At 44.7% G+C, this 15,739-nt stretch overlaps 1 protein-coding gene across 3 annotated transcripts in view; it reads right to left on the reverse strand.

Annotated features, from left to right (window-relative positions):
- Positions 1-3,720: 3,720 nt before the first annotated feature.
- ACOX2 (acyl-CoA oxidase 2) overlaps positions 3,721-15,739 on the reverse strand; it is a 36,649-nt gene continuing 24,630 nt past the window's right edge. For all 3 annotated transcript variants that reach the window (XM_081184135.1, XM_081184134.1, XM_081184133.1), the window contains 4 exons: positions 12,068-12,173; positions 10,176-10,393; positions 7,085-7,217; positions 3,721-3,901 (listed from right to left, as the gene is read on the reverse strand). In XM_081184135.1, the coding sequence (XP_081040261.1) occupies positions 3,839-3,901; positions 7,085-7,217; positions 10,176-10,393; positions 12,068-12,173 (520 nt within the window). In that variant the 3' untranslated portion in view covers positions 3,721-3,838. The remainder of the gene's footprint in view (positions 3,902-7,084; positions 7,218-10,175; positions 10,394-12,067; positions 12,174-15,739) is intronic.

A 15,739-nucleotide genomic window follows, 5' to 3' on the forward strand; every position in this document is an offset into this window, starting at 1 on the left:
ATGTAACCCGAGGTACCACTGTATTTCACTACTAAAGCGAAATAGCTTGCTTGTCCCTCTGCTTTGCAACAGCTGCCTGGTTACTACAAATAGGCTCATTAATTTTGTGAGACGACTTCAATAAGTAAGAGGCTGCTTCAGTGGACCTGTATTAGCCGGCCGTTTTACCAAACTCTCCCAAATAAAATAATCCCAGAAGACAGAATGCAAGAAGGGGGAATGTGGAATTTGAAGACAACGGAGGCCTGCAAAATTTAACTCAAGACTAAAAACATTTCTGAACATCAAGCAGAGGCCCTGCTAGCTTCATCCAAGGTTCGCTTAATTCTTTACTCAAACCCTTTCCAGTATTTCAGTCTGGGTTAGCAGTAGATTTGGAGGGTTCCAGCACCAATAATCCTGCACCCCTCCCCAAAAGCTGTTCTCTCCTCATATATGTCTCCATTGACAAACCAACAACACCAATCATTTCAATAAGACAACGTGGCATTACATGTTTTTATTTGCAATGGCTAGAATTGTTCAACGTATGAATAGCAGAATCTTAAAAAAAAAATAAGCGGCACCATTTAAAAATAGAACAACATTGTGTGGGGAAGATAGACCCATCACCTCTTGGATTCCGAAGGAAACTATACAAGGGCAACAGCTTCACTTGCAAATGACACTTTCTTTTTGTTTAAAGTACAGTGGTGCCCCGCAAGACAAATGCCTCGCAAGACGGAAAACCCGCTAGACGAAAGGGTTTTCCGTTTTGGAGGTGCTTTGGAAAACGAATTTCCTATGGGCTTGCTTTGCAAGACGAAAATGTCTTGCGAGTTCCTGCGGGGTTTTTTTTCCTCCCCCCCCCTTTTCCCAAGCTGCTAAGCCGCTTATCAGCTGATCCGCTAAGCCGCTTAACAGCTGATCTGCTAAGCCTGCTAATAGCGCTAAGCCGCTAATGGGCTTGCTTCGCAAGATGAAAAAACCACAAGACAAAGAGACTCGCGGAACGGATTCTTTTCGTCTTGCGAGGCACCACTGTACTCATCTCAATGACGCCATGGAACTACATTGACGTAGTGCATTAATGAGCTACAGATACAGCAAAGTGACTTAAGTGTGAGGAAACAAATCCTCTATTCTACTTGTAGCTTGATTACAAACTCATTAGGTGGCCTTTGTCAAGCTGTTACGATCCCTCCTCCATCTTCACCTCAGCTTGAGGGTATTACCTTTTTATTCTGTGCCTTTCCTCCCGGACTCCATGGTTCTTTGCCTCCACCCCCTTTGCACTTTATCCTAACAACAACAAATGAGGCAGTTTAGGATGAGGGAAGGTGACAGCTCAAGGACCACCAAATGAGCTTCATGGCTGAGTGTAGATTTGAATCCAAGACTCCTCAGTCCTAGTTTTCACGTTCCAACCACAGTCGCACATGCAGCCTCTTGCTCTTAAACTTTAAACGCCAGCAGAGGATTTCCCCATTCCTTTACAGCGCTCCTTTAATTTATTCACAAGATCATTATTTATTGCTCTTTGTTCCTCAGCCTTCCCCCCTCTTGTAGAAGCTCAAAGTGCTGCACAATAATCATAAAAATAAAATATGCATAAAACCATAAAACCCTTATCAGCAATGAAATACAATTCAACAGACGGCGATACCTAGACTGCTGAACTCCAGTCCAGCTCTGTACTAAAGTATGTTCCAAGTTTTCAAGAATGATAACAGTGTGTGTGTGTGGGGGGGGGAGCCAGCTTTCCACCAGGATGGAATTCCACAACCAGGGAGACACCACCGAGAAGTCTCTGCTTTGCATCATGGCCCCACGACCCATGTCTCTCCAAGGGACTACAAGCACAGCTTCGCCATCTCAAAGCCCGAACTGACAGAAACTGAGGAAGGCACTTGGTTTAAGTACTTGAGTATCAAGCCACTTGGGGTTTTGTACTGATCCCTTGAATCGGGCACAGTTAGCTCATAGGCAGACCGTGCAGCGCTTTAAGGATTGGTGACACACGAGCCCCTCTTGCTGCCCCATGTGTTTACCTGGCAGCAGCAGCTGCGTCAGCTTTTGCACAGTCTTCAAGGTAAGCCCCACATGGGGTGCATTGTAGTAGTCTATCACTAAAAAAAGGGGGCGAGATACATATGTATCCCCTGCGTCCTCCAAGGAGCTTCACATGGCATACATAGCTTTCCTCACATTTTATCCTCAACAATTCACTGTGGTAGGTTAGCAGAGGTGTCCGTGGATGAGGCCATTGTTCCTTTTATAGGCAGGGAACGAACTTGCATCCCTTCCCCACTTCGAAGCATCTGAATTGCAATTTATTTGCTTAAAAGTGCTCTTCCTAAATTGCACACTTGCAAGCTGATTAAATGGAACTTGATCATTAGCTTAATTTCAGCTTGTGTGCTTCTGCCTGCCTGGTGCCTGTGTGAAATTAATTTAAAACATCTATACCCCTGTCTTTCCTGTGCAGGATCTTTAATTTAGTGCAAGCTCTGTCACCGCAGCGAGATTTTAAATTAGAGGTTGCGAGGTGGGTTTGAGAGACCTACAATTACATCCTAAGGGTCTGGTGGTTCTTAAAGGCATCTTGCCGAGTTTCTTTCTTTACTGGTTAGGCACTTGGAGAATAGGTACGTCTCCCTGAAAGTATTAAAAACAAGAATCGTCATTATGGACCATTCCATGCCTCTTCTTACATTAGTGCGGGCGAATTTCCACGCAGGAAACGTGTGTGTAAGAAAAGGGGGCGGAATCATTTTTGGTTGGCTCAAGTTGCGGCCAGTCCTAGGTGGGCAAGCATGCCCCGCTGCCAGTCACCTGGAAATCGGATGACATCAAGTGGATCTGACCTGGCTGAAATGGTGCAGCTTGCGTTCCGCTCCAGATTTACATTGCAAACCCTGCTTGCAAAAGGAACAACTGGGAGCCCCAGTCTAATGCTCCCAATTGCTCCTTTGCAGCCGAGGCTTTACCTGAGGTCATATGACATCAATTGGTGGGTGTGGCCAGGCCCTGAGAAGAGCCACAGCAATGCCTTCTGCCGTCACCGGAATTCTGCCATCAATAAAGTTGCTATAGGGAAGAAGAAGAGTTTGGATTTGATATCCCGTTTTATCACTACCCGAAGGAGTCTCAAAGCGGCTAACAATCTCCTGTCCCTTCCTCCCCCACAACAAACACTCTGTGAGGTGAGTGGGGCTGGGAGACTTCAGAGAAGTGTGACTAGCCCAAGGTCACCCAGCAGCTGCATGTGGAGGAGCGGAGACGCGAACCCGGTTCACCAGATTACGAGTCCACTGCTCTTAACCACTACACCACACTGGCTCTCTAGGGGGTTCTGTATAACTGTTACCCCCTTGGTCCTGGTCTGGATCCTAAAGCAAGGGAGGGAATTGTGACGCTCCTCCTAGTTCTGGTCAGCATGACCAATGGTCAAGGATGATGGGAGCTGTAATTCAGCCATATCTGGAGGGCCACAGGTTCCCCAATCCCAGCCCTAAAACGGCTGGTGGACTGATCTCATGGCAGTAATTCCGGTGGACTGGGCTGACACATACCTTGTCAGCAAGGGCTGCTGTGCACAGCGAAATAAAATAAAACTTGGCTTATTTGGTGAAGTTAAAAGGCATCTCCCCACCGTCAAAGCAAATTGTTCAGATTCGCTGGCTGCCTTCCGCTTGCCAGGAAAACTCAAGAGAATGTTTTGATGGACAAGACTCAAAAGGCAGTCGGCCATTACATTTTATGGGTTTACATTAATCAATAAATGTTGGTGTTCCTTTGAGAGCAGCAGGGCGGGGGGGGAGGGAGGAGAGCTGCCTCTCTGCTTCATTTCCTCCTTTCACAGCTTGGACAGGGCGTTCCGGAAAAGCGGCTTCAAATACGTCTCAAAAATCCGGTTGTCCTGTTGGGGAGACAGAAAGTGAGTGTCAATCGCATAGACAGTCAGCTACTCAGGGCAGAAAACAGAAGCCATTGTGGAGGAGTCAATTTCCTGTCTAACCCTGTGCTTCCTTCTTTAGCGTCAAGACCGAACAGGGTAAAGGCAGGGCTTATGGGCTCTTGCCCAGCTGCAGAGTTCAGCAATGGAACCAGTATGAAGTTCATGTTTGGAAAAGGCGCTGTAGGAAGACATGCTTATGTGCAGTGTGTTCCTGCAGTGGCTGAGATGCAGGCCACATACATCACCTGATAAAGCCTTGCAAATAAGTGCTGAGGAGGAATTAAAGAACCTCTTAATGAAGGTGAAAGAGGAGAGCGCAAAATCTGCTCTGAAGCTCAACATCAAAAAAGCCTAGATCATGGCCACTGGTCCCATCACCTCCTGGCAATTAGAAGGTGAAGAAATGGAGGCAGTGAGAGATTTTACTTTCTTGGGTTCCATGATCACTGCAGGTGGTGACAGCAGTCACGAAATTAAAAGATGCCTGCTTCTTGGGAGAAAAGTGATGACAAACCTAGACAGCATCTTAAAAAGCAGAGACCTTGCCAACAAAGGTCCGTATAGTTAAAGCTATGGTTTTCCCAGTAGTGATGTATGGAAGTGAGAGCTGGACCATGAAGAAGGCTGATCGCCGAAGAATTGACGCTTTTGAACTATGGTGCTGGAGGAGACTCTTGAGAGTCCCATGGACTGCAAGAAGATCAAACCTCTCCATTCTGAAGGAAATCAGCCCTGAGTGTTCACTGGAAGGACAGATCATGAAGCTGAGGCTCCAAGACTTTGGCTACCTCATGAGAAGAGAAGACTCCCTGGAAAAGACCCTGAGGTTGGGAAAGATGGAGGGTACAAGGAGAAGGGGACGACAGAGGATGAGATGGTTAGACAGTGTTCTCAAAGCTACCAGCATGAGTTTGACCAAACTGCAGGAGGCAGTGGAAGACAGGAGTGCCTGGCGTGCTCTGGTCCATGGGGTCATGAAGAGTGGGACACGACTAAACAACTAAATAACAACAAAGTGCTGAGCATTATTTTACCAAGACCAGCCCTTCCTGTACCTGCTAGCAAAGCAATTGCCTATTACTTATTTGCTGCTTTTCTCTTAAGGAGCTGAAGGTGGCATACGTGGTTCTGCCCCATCTCATCTAATCCCCCACAACACCCCTGTGAGGTAGGTTAGGCTGAGAGGCGGTGACTGACTCCCAAGGTCACCCAGTGAGCTTCGTGGCTGAGTGGGGATTTGAACCCTGGTCTCCCAGGTCCTAGTCTAGCACTCGAACCACTACACCACACTGAAGCTCTCAAACGGTGCTCTTTTAGACTACTGATGCCTCTTCCAGCTCTATCCCCTCTTTCTGCCACTAGGAGCATGTCACCTGTGTCCTCCTAAGGCCCTCAGGAGGAACACAGCTTTCAACTGCATCGGGGTCAGGCTCCTGAGCCTTGCAAATAAGCAGGGCTCTGCACTGAGCTGTCTCATTCTCCCTTGCAGATATGCAAGAGAGAAACATGCCTGCATTTTACCGACATTACTAATACCTGTGCCCAAACTCTGCAGCAATAAAACCTGGATTCTATTAAGTGCACAGTTAAGCAAATCGTGCAGATGATTTCCCTATTTTGCAGAATGTATCCTCAAGTTCTTGAATCATGGTTTCAGGAAACCCACAACTGCTGCCCCATTTCTCCCTCTGATTTCAGTCAAGAGCTGTGCCCCTCTTTGGCTTCCCTGTGATTCTGGTTTTGCTGCTTGGGGAGAAATCCAAGGAACAGCTCACCCTGTTGGCTGCTGGGAGTCCTATTAAGCTCCCACTGCGGCGCTGAAGATTGTTAGATGCTGACAATGTACTTTCATGCTTCTCGCTGCAGTCGCCAGAGGTAGAAAATTGCCTTTCCTAAAAATAAATGTGCCCCATAGCAAATTTGGTGTGCCCCCTCACCTTTCTGCACAGCATTGTGGAGCGCACACAACTCTTTTTATAAATGTGCCTTGACTCTCTTCCTGTTTCTCCATCTTTCTCTGTGTTAGATGATCTGTGTTCTTTTCACTCACTGTTCTTTTTTTGTGGCTAATGCCATATCACCCCTCAACTCTCCTTATTTCCCCCGCCTTCTCCAAAGCTCCAGTCAGCCCTCCCCTAAAAATAAAGCTTGCCCCGAACCACCCCAAACTCACTTTCCCCCCTGCACTTTTTGGCTCCAGTTAACACTTCCCTGCCCTGTTCCATCTACTGTTTACGATGCTCAGGGCTGCTTGTATTTTGGGCTAAATCTGTCACAACAGTCCAGAAGTCTGCACCGTGCGAATCCAAACTATGCATTGTGGAATGCTAATATGCATTAAGTTATGCAAATTGAACGCAAATGTTTAATTTGTGCTCAGTCTGCATAGATTAAACACAAATGTGCTTCCCATAATTAAATTTTATTTCGGCTCAGTATGGAAAGCAGGCTTTGCCCTGCTCTAGTGCAGCATGACAGGGGACGTGGGTGGCACTGTGGGTTAAACCACAGAGCCTAGGACTTGCCGATCAGAAGGTCGGCAGTTCGAATCCCCGCGACGGGGTGAGCTCCCGTTGCTCAGTCCCTGCTCCTGCCAACCTAGCAGTTAGAAAGCACGTCAAAGTGCAAGTTGATAAATACCGTATTTTTTGCTCTATAAGACTCACTTTTTCCCTCCTAAAAAGTAAGGGGAAATGTGTGTGCGTCTTATGGAGCGAATGCAGGCTGCGCAGCTATCCCAGAAGCCAGAACAGCAAGAGGGATATTCAGAATATTTTTTTTCTTGTTTTCCTCCTCCAAAAACTAGGTGCGTCTTGTGGTCTGGTGCGTCTTATAGAGCGAAAAATACGGTAGGTGCCGCTCCGGCGGGAAGGCAAACAGCGTTTCCATGTGCTGCTCTGGTTCGCCAGAAGCAGCTCAGTCATGCTGGCCACATGACCCGGAAGCTGTACGCCAGCTCCCTCGGCCAATAAAGCGGGATGAGCGCCGCAACCCCAGAGTTGTCCACGACTGGACCTAATGGTCAGGGGTCCCTTTACCTTTAGTGCAGCATGACAATTAATTCACGTTAAACAGGGAAGCACTGATAGGCCTCTCCTTTAAGTTGTCTGGCTGCTTGTTGACTTTGGCCTGCGCTGTTCTCACCTGATGGTTGGTTGGTGACTTCTTGGCCCACTCGTAAAGCCTCTGATAGGCTTGACCATCGTAGCAGCCAAGGGCTGAATTTAAATTTGCGTCTGAGAAATCAAATGCATCCACTAAGGGCACAGCATCTTTCCTGAAAAAGAGCAAAGGAATCTTAATGAGCCCCAATATACGAGTCACAATTTCTACTCCATAAAAACCAAATAAAACCCCTAACACTTGCTCTGTACCCTAGAAGTGCCAGAAAGTTTTTTTTGTTCCTTCTGCAGCATAAACATTAACTCTGTCCAGTTCTGGGCACCACAATTTAAGGAGGATATTGAAATGCTGCATTGTGTGTAGAGCAGGGTGACCAAATTGATCAATGAGAAACGGTTGAAGGAGCTGGGCATATTTAGCCTGGAAAAGAGGAGACTGAGAGGGGATAATAATAATAATAATAATAATAATAATAATAATAATAATAATAATAATAATAATAATATAATAATAATAATAATAATTTATTATTTATACCCCACCCATCTGGCTGGGTTTCCCCAGCCACTCTGGGCGGCTTCCAACAGAATATTAAAATACAATAGTCCACCAAACATTAAAAGCTTCCCTAAACAGTGCTGGCTTCAGATGTCTTCTAAAAGTCTGGTAGTTGTTGTTCTCTTTGACATCTGGTGGGAGGGCGTTCCACAGGGTGGGCGCCACTACTGAAAAGGCCCTCTGCCTGGTTCCCTGTAACTTGGCTTCTCGCAGCGAGGGAACCGCCAGAAGGCCCTCAGCGCTGGACCTCAGTGTCCTGGCAGAATGGGATACGGTGGCCATCTACAAATATCTAAAGGGCTGTCACATGGAAGATGGAGCAAGCTTGTTTTCTCCTCTCTGGAGAACCTCAACCAAAGGATTCAAGTTACAAGGAAGGAGGTACCGTCTAAACATCACGAAGAACTTTCTGACAGTAAGAGCTGTTCAACAGTGGAACAGTTTCCCTCAGGAGGTGGTGGACTCTCCTTCCTTGGAGGTTTTTAACCAGAGGTTGGATGGCCATCTGTCATGCATGATCTAGCTGAGATTCCTGCATTTCAAGGGCTTGGACGATGTCCCTTGACGTCCCTTCCAACTCCACAGTTCTAGGATTCTAGCAATATCCTACTACAGCACGAGCAGGGCTGTAGTAGGATATTGCTTGGCAGGGGGTTGGACTCGATGGCCCTTGTGGTCTCTTCCAACTCTATGATTCTATGATTCTATGATTCTATGATTCTAGGGCTGCAACACTGATAATTTGGCTAATGAAGACAAAGACAGAAGGAGCCCTCTTTTTAAAGCAGGACCTAGAACATTTACAGCTTCGAAGGAAGTGCCAAGATCCTGAACTGGACTGCAGGCAAATTGGCCGTCAGTGCAAGTCAGCCAAAACTGGAGCGAGGTGCTTTCTCTTTTGTTCCCATAGTCATTTAGCACAAAGGTAAGCTTGTAGTCTGTAAAATCCGGGTGGCCCTGTGCTGGCTACCTGAGTGAAGTTTTCAAACAGCCTTCAAGGGCTGTTCCATGTAAAGCGCATTGCGGTAGTCTAGATCAAATGGCATTGTCAATCAGGGAGCACAGGTCTGTGGCCTGCCAGGTGTTGTTGGGCTCCCAGTTCCTATCAGCTCCAGCTAGGAGGGCCAATGGTTTGGGATAATAGGAACTGTGATTCAGCCACAGCAGGATGGCTATAAGTTTCCTACCCCTCTCATAAATGAACTACCGTATTTTTCCATGTATAAGACGCCTCCATGTATAAGACACCCCCTATTTTTAGGGACTCCAATTTAAGAAAATAGGGGGGGGAGATTGCCCCTTGTATAAGACAACCCACAGTTTTCCACATAATTTTAAAGTAAAAAACCCTAGTCTTATACATGGAAAAGTACAGTAATTGTAGGCCAAAATATCTGGTAGGTTGGGTGGTCTGACAGGAGACTGTCCTTACTGCCTTCTTATTTACATCTTTTGGCTATATCTACCTCCATTGCTAGATAATCAATTTGTCTATTGACTGCACAAATAAATCTGTTCTTAGAGCTAGGTATGGAAGATACTATTTTGATATCCAGGGGCACCCGTTGCTTTGGGTTTTATAACCCAGAATAAACCCTGTAGTGTTATTCTATGCTGGGTAGATATATTGTGATCCCAGACAAATGAAAGGGGATACACATGGGATAACTGAAAATAATAAGAAAATGTAAGTTTCACAGGGAAGCCAGCAGAACAATTTACTTTACCATCTATCGGTTACAGATTGTGTCTCTTTAATTTCAATCCACCAAGGTAAATCCCGAATATAATCCGTTAATGGCATGCAAACGATAGCTTTATCTTTTAATGCTTTTACGCTTCGTGGTGAAGTCATGACATCATAGTCACCCTCCTTATTGGAAGCGATTTGATAAAAGTCTTTAAATATTTCTGACTTCTTTAAAAAGCCCACGTAGCTGATTTTGAATCAAAACCACCCGACGGTGCTAAGGCATCCGCTTCCGTTGGGAAACGGAGAGGTCGCGACTTCTGCGCTTTTCAAAATTTCAGAACCAGCAGGAACGCCAACGCTTATTGCAATATCTTTATCTGATTGTTTTTATTAAAAACAGACAAGATCTCAATAAGCCACAAGAGACGTCATCGGAGTAGGAAACTGACCAAAAGGTCAAAGAGACATTTTCTATTTGACGGGTGTATTATGGCTTTGTAGCTTCAATGCCATTCAAGCATACCAAATTGACAAAGGGCACATACATTTAAAGCAATCCTAAACCACTTGAGCCTCAAAGAATCCTGGGAAGTGTAGTTTATTAAGGATGCTGACAGATGTTAGGAAGACCCCTATTCCCTTCACGGAGCTGAAATTCTCAGAATGGTTAAGCATTCCATCCCTCTTCCCAGGAACTCTGGGAATTGTAGTTCTGTGAGTCTCCTTCTTCACCCATCCTAACGATGGGCAGCTTGCTAGTTTCATATACAGTATTGTTTAATGACTGTTACAACACAATGTATGTTCCAAACATGGAACCAATGGCATTAAGCCCTTAGCAGAAAAAGAGGATAACCTCACCGAATGACAGCCAGGAGATCCAGGTACGATTCGGTCACCATGTCAGATTGCTTTGTAGAAAGGTAGCCATCCTGCACAAAGTCTCCCAAGTCAGAAAAGATCCCATGCAGGGCATAGAGGTCGCAGAGATGCTTAAGGACCCTCTGGATGGCAGCCTCTTTTCCAAACGTCTCCAGCGCTTTGGCAAATTTTTCCACCACGATGTATTGGCTGTGAGCCTGGCAAAGTAAAAACAGCTAGAAGCAAGCACCATTCACCTCTGCGCGATAACTCGCCTTGGGGGGGAAGTGTTGGCATTGTGGAACCGGGTTCCATTCCTGGGCTATGTGGTTTCTCATTTCAAGGTCACAGCTGCCAGGAATTGTCTCCAGCCTAATTGTTAGAGGTCACAGCACCGTTATAAAGGTAAAAAAGGTTAAGGATCCCTGGATGGTTAAGTCCAGTCAAAGGCGACTATGGGGTGAGGCGCTCATCTTGCTTTCAGGCCGATGGAGCCGGTGTTTGTCCACAGACAGGTTTCCGGGTCATGTGGCCAGCATGACTGAACTGCTTCTGGCACAACGGGACTCCGTGACGGAAGCCAGAACGCATGGAAATGCCATTTACCTTCCCGCCAGAGCGGCACCTATTTATCTACTTGCACTGGTGTGCTTTCAAACTGCTAGGTTGGCAGGAGCTGGGACAGAGCAATGGGAGCTCACCCCATCGTGGGGATTTGAACATGGTTCTGTGAGAGGTCTCCTAACAACTCTCAGCATACGACAGATCCCAGGTTTGTTTGTGGGAAGAGGGCTTTAAATGCCTGGTGCGGATATGACCCCAATATCAAGGTGACCGCAGTGCCTTTCAGACTCAGCCCCCAGCTGAGTGGGAGCTGATTCTCTCTAGTGTGCTCCCACATGACTGGGGGCTGTGTCTGGCATGCCTGTGTTTCCACAGCAAAGGCATAAACCTGCAAATCCGTTCCTCACTCCTTTCCCAAAACCTCCACTCCACTACTCTGTCTATTATGGGGTCTTGCTTCCACAACTCTTAAAAGAAATCCTGAGCTGGGTTAGGTGGACTGAATTTATGCGTCGCTCCCCACAGCAGAAAGTCCCGAAACGATTTACAGTGAGACAAAATGATCTCTCGTCAGTTGTTTCTACTGTTCATCATCACACACACCCATTTAGGGAAAGTTGTAGCTCAGGGGAAGATCACCTGAGGGCCCCAGCTTCAATCCTTGGCATCTCCAGGCAAGGTTATTTTTATTTATCCGTTTCATAAAATGTATAGACTACTGGATTGTTAAAAAATAAAAAACCCTCAAAGCGGTTTACGAAAAGACTCCCCCAGAATTTGCTGGATTCTAACTCCTATCAGTCCCGGCCAGAATGATCAGTTGCCAGGGATTATGGGAGATGAAGTCCAGCAAGATCTTGAGGGTCAAAGGTTAGCCACTCCTCCTTTAACAAGGTGCTTCTTAGATCTAGAAACATCAGTATCATGTTCTTATACAAAACAGGGCTTTTAAAAAATGGGATCTGGATGCAACACAACACATCAGTACAGTGGTACCTCAGGTTACATACGCTTCAGGTTACATATGCTTCAGGTTACAGACTCCGCTAACCCAGAAATAGTGCTTCAGGTTAAGAACTTTGCTTCAGGATGAGAAAAGAAATCATGCTCTGGCGGCGAGGCAGCAACAGGAGGCCCCATTAGTTAAAGTGGTGCTTCAGGTTAAGAACAGTTTCAGGTTAAGTACGGACCTCCGGATCGAATTAAGTACTTAACCTGAGGTACCACTGTACTGATGATGATTGGCTTAGTTTTTCAAGTGCAGTTTACGAGACAGGATTCCTGGCAGAAGAGCCAGTAGTGGGTGAAGCTACAAAGTTTTTACCAACCATGGCAGCCTGGGTAAGTTGGACAGAGCACCTGTTCCAAGCGTCGTGCTGTGCCATTCCCTGCTGAACCAAACCCTGGAGTTTGACAGCTACGTTTCTTGCAACTCTGTAGGGAAAGATTAAAATAATAATAGTAATTTATTATTTATACCCCACCCATCTGGCTGGGTTTCCCCAGCCACTCTGGGCGGCTCCCAACAGAATATTAAAAACACAACAAAACATCACACATTAAAAACTTCCCTAAACAGGGCTTCCTTCAGATGTCTTCTAAAAGTCAGATAGTTGTTTATTTCCTTGAAATCTGATGGGAGGGCATTTCACAGGGCAGGTGCCACCACCGAGAAGGCCTTCTGCCTGGTTCCCTGTAACCTCACTTCTCGCAGGGAGGGAACCGCCAAAAGGCCCTCGGAGCTGGACCTTAGTGTCCGGGCTGAATGATGGGGGTGGAGACGCTCCTTCAGTAGCTATTATAGACACCCAAAAAACTGTCACAATTTTGCAAATATTTATGGCTATTTAAAAAAAATGCACCTAAATGGCAGAAACAAAGGTCTGGTCTGCACATGGGGGAGAATGAAGGTGACAGAAATCTGGGCTGTATCATGCAGGTGTCTTCACCAGTTTTTTTTTTTTTTTATAATAATTTTTATTGCGTTTTTTCCAAATTACAGATAGAAAAGAAAGAACATAAACAGTAAAAAGAAAGAAAAAGACAGAGAATCTCAACCATTTCATCAACTTATTTCAGAATTCTATCGGACTTCCCCACATCTCCCGCATAATGCATTCTTAACAATAAAATTTATCAGCAAATTATAACCTTGTTTCATGTGTTTCTTTTTTACTTTCAATTGCAGTTTAAGTTTAAATCTCTTGTTTTCCATTTACTCTTAAAATATAGCATATTGTCATTTTTACCCATTTAAACCTTAATTCTTTCATAAAAATTATCCAATTTCTTATATAAACCACTTTTGTTGCTGGGGCTAACATTCCAAATCATACGGCGTCTTAAAGTTCATATAACTTATAATACTTTTGCAAATAGTCCTTAAATTTTTTCCAGTCCTCCTCCATAGCTTCTTCTCCCAGATCTCGGATCCTTGCAGTCATCTCGGCTAGTTCCATGTAGTTCATCAGTTGCGTCTGCCAGTCCTCCAGTGTGGGCAAGTCTTGAGTCTTCCAATGCTTAGCGATAAGAATCCTTGCTGCAGTAGTAGCGTACATGAAAAGAGTTCTATCCTTCTTTGACACCTTCTGGCCGACAATGCCCAGGAGGAATGCCTCCGGTTTCTTAGGGAAGGTGTATTTAAACACCTTTTTTAACTCGTTATATATCATTTCCCAGAAGGCCTTCACTCTTGGGCAGGTCCACCAGAGGTGAAAGAATGTCCCTTCAGCCTCCTTACATTTCCAGCATTTATTATCGGACAAATGGTAAATCTTAGCAAGCTTGACTGGGGTCATGTACCACCTGTATACCATTTTCATAATGTTTTCTTTCAAGGCATTACATGCCGTAAACTTCATACCGGTGGTCCATAACCTTTCCCAGTCCTCAGACATGATGTTATAACCAATGTCCTGAGCCCATTTTATCATGGCTGATTTAACTGTCTCGTCCTGTGTGTTCCATTTAAGCAGCAAGTTATACATTCTCGATAATAGCTTGGTCTTTGGTTCTAACAATTCTGTCTCAAGTTTCGATTTTTCCACCTGGAATCCTGTTTTTTTATCTAGCTTAAAAACCTCATTAATTTGGGCATAGTGAAACCAATCTTGCACCTTACCCTTTAACCTTTCAAAGCTCTGCAACCTCCAATTGTCTCCAATGTTCTCTATTATTTCCCAATATTTCGGCCATCCGGCCTCCATATTGGGTTTTTTCCGAGCCTTGGCCTCTATTGGTGATACCCACCTCGGAGTTTTGCTTTCTAATAAGTCTTTGTATTTTTTCCAGACCATAAATATTGCTCTCCTGACAATATGGTTTTTAAACATTCCATGTGTTTTTGCCTTGTCATACCACAAATACGCATGCCAACCTAACGAGTTATTAAAGCCTTCCAGATCCAGGACATCAGTGTTTTCCAACAAAATCCAATCTCTCAACCAGCAGAAGGCTGCAGCTTCGTAATATATCCTTAAGTCCGGCAGGGCAAATCCCCCTCTCTCCTTTGCATCAGTTAGTATTTTAAACTTTATTCGGGGCTTTTTGCCCTGCCAGACAAATTTAGAGATATCCTTCTGCCACTTTCCAAAACATTCCACTCTGTCCACAATCTGTAAGGCCTGAAACAAAAACAACATCTTTGGCAAAACGTTCATTTTTATAGCTGCAATTCGGCCTAACAAGGATAACTTCAGTCTTGACCAAATTTCTAAATCTTTTTTAACTTCTAACCAGCATTTCTCGTAATTATCTTTAAATAGGTTCAAGTTCTTGGAAGAGAGATTAACCCCCAGGTATTTCACTTTTTTAACAATGTTTAGTTCTGTTTCCTTCTGAAACTCTTCTGTTTCAGTAGCTGTCAAATTTTTCCCTAACACCTTAGTTTTTTGTTTGTTCAACTTGAAACCCGCCACCCGACCAAATTTCTGTATCAGTTCTAAAACTCTTTTTGTACTAGATTCTGGCTCCTGTAATGTTAAGACCAAGTCATCTGCAAATGCTTTCAGTTTATATTGTTTCACTCCGACCCGTATTCCTTGTACCTGCCGATCCTTCCTTATCATGTTCAGCAAAACCTCCAGGACTGAAATAAACAATAAAGGGGACAGGGGGCACCCCTGGCGTGTTCCTTTTTCAATCTGAAGTTCTTCTGTCACCACATTGTTCACTATCAACTTAGCTTTTTGTTCGGAATAGATTGCTTCTATTCCGTTCTCAAACCCCCTTCCCACTCCCATCCCTTCCAAGTTTCTCTTCATAAATTTCCAAGAAATATTGTCAAAGGCTTTCTCCGCATCAATAAAAATTAACACTGCTTTAGTGTTAATGTTTGTTTGTAAAAGTTCCAGAATATCAATAATGTTCCTGGTGTTATCAAACAAATGTCTACCAGGGAGAAAGCCTGCTTGGTCCTTATGAATTACTTCATTTAAGACCCTTTTAAATCTATTTGCCAAAATGTCTGCAAATATTTTGTAATCCACGTTCAGGAGTGAGATGGGACGGTAATTCTTAAGTTGAGTCTTTTCAGTTTCCACTTTAGGTATCAGAGTGATGAATGCTTCTTTCCACGTATCTGGTGCCCTCCCTCCCCCCATAATCTGGTTGCAAACCTCCACTAATGGTTGTGTCAAGTAGTCCTTTAACATCCTGTAGTACTTGGAGGTAAGTCCATCAGGGCCTGGGGATTTGCCTAACTGCATGTTCTGTATGGCAACCTCAATTTCCTGTTGTGTTATTTTACAATTCAAGATTGATCTCTTCTCTTGAGATAATTCTGGTAGGCCATTATCTTTCAGAAATTGTTCTATCTCAGCCACTTCCTCAGGCCCTTGGGTGTACAGTTTTTTGAAATATTTCTGGAAGCACTTTCTAATTTCTCCTGGTTTCTGAATATTTTTTCCTTCCACTTCTAGATTGGTAACATAGTTTAATTTTTGTCTCTTTTTCAACTGCCAAGCTAACAGCTTCCCACATTTATTCGCAGATTCAAAAGA

Source organism: Podarcis bocagei, assembly GCF_964188305.1.
Source record: "Podarcis bocagei genome assembly, chromosome: 2".
NCBI lineage: Eukaryota > Metazoa > Chordata > Lepidosauria > Squamata > Lacertidae > Podarcis > Podarcis bocagei.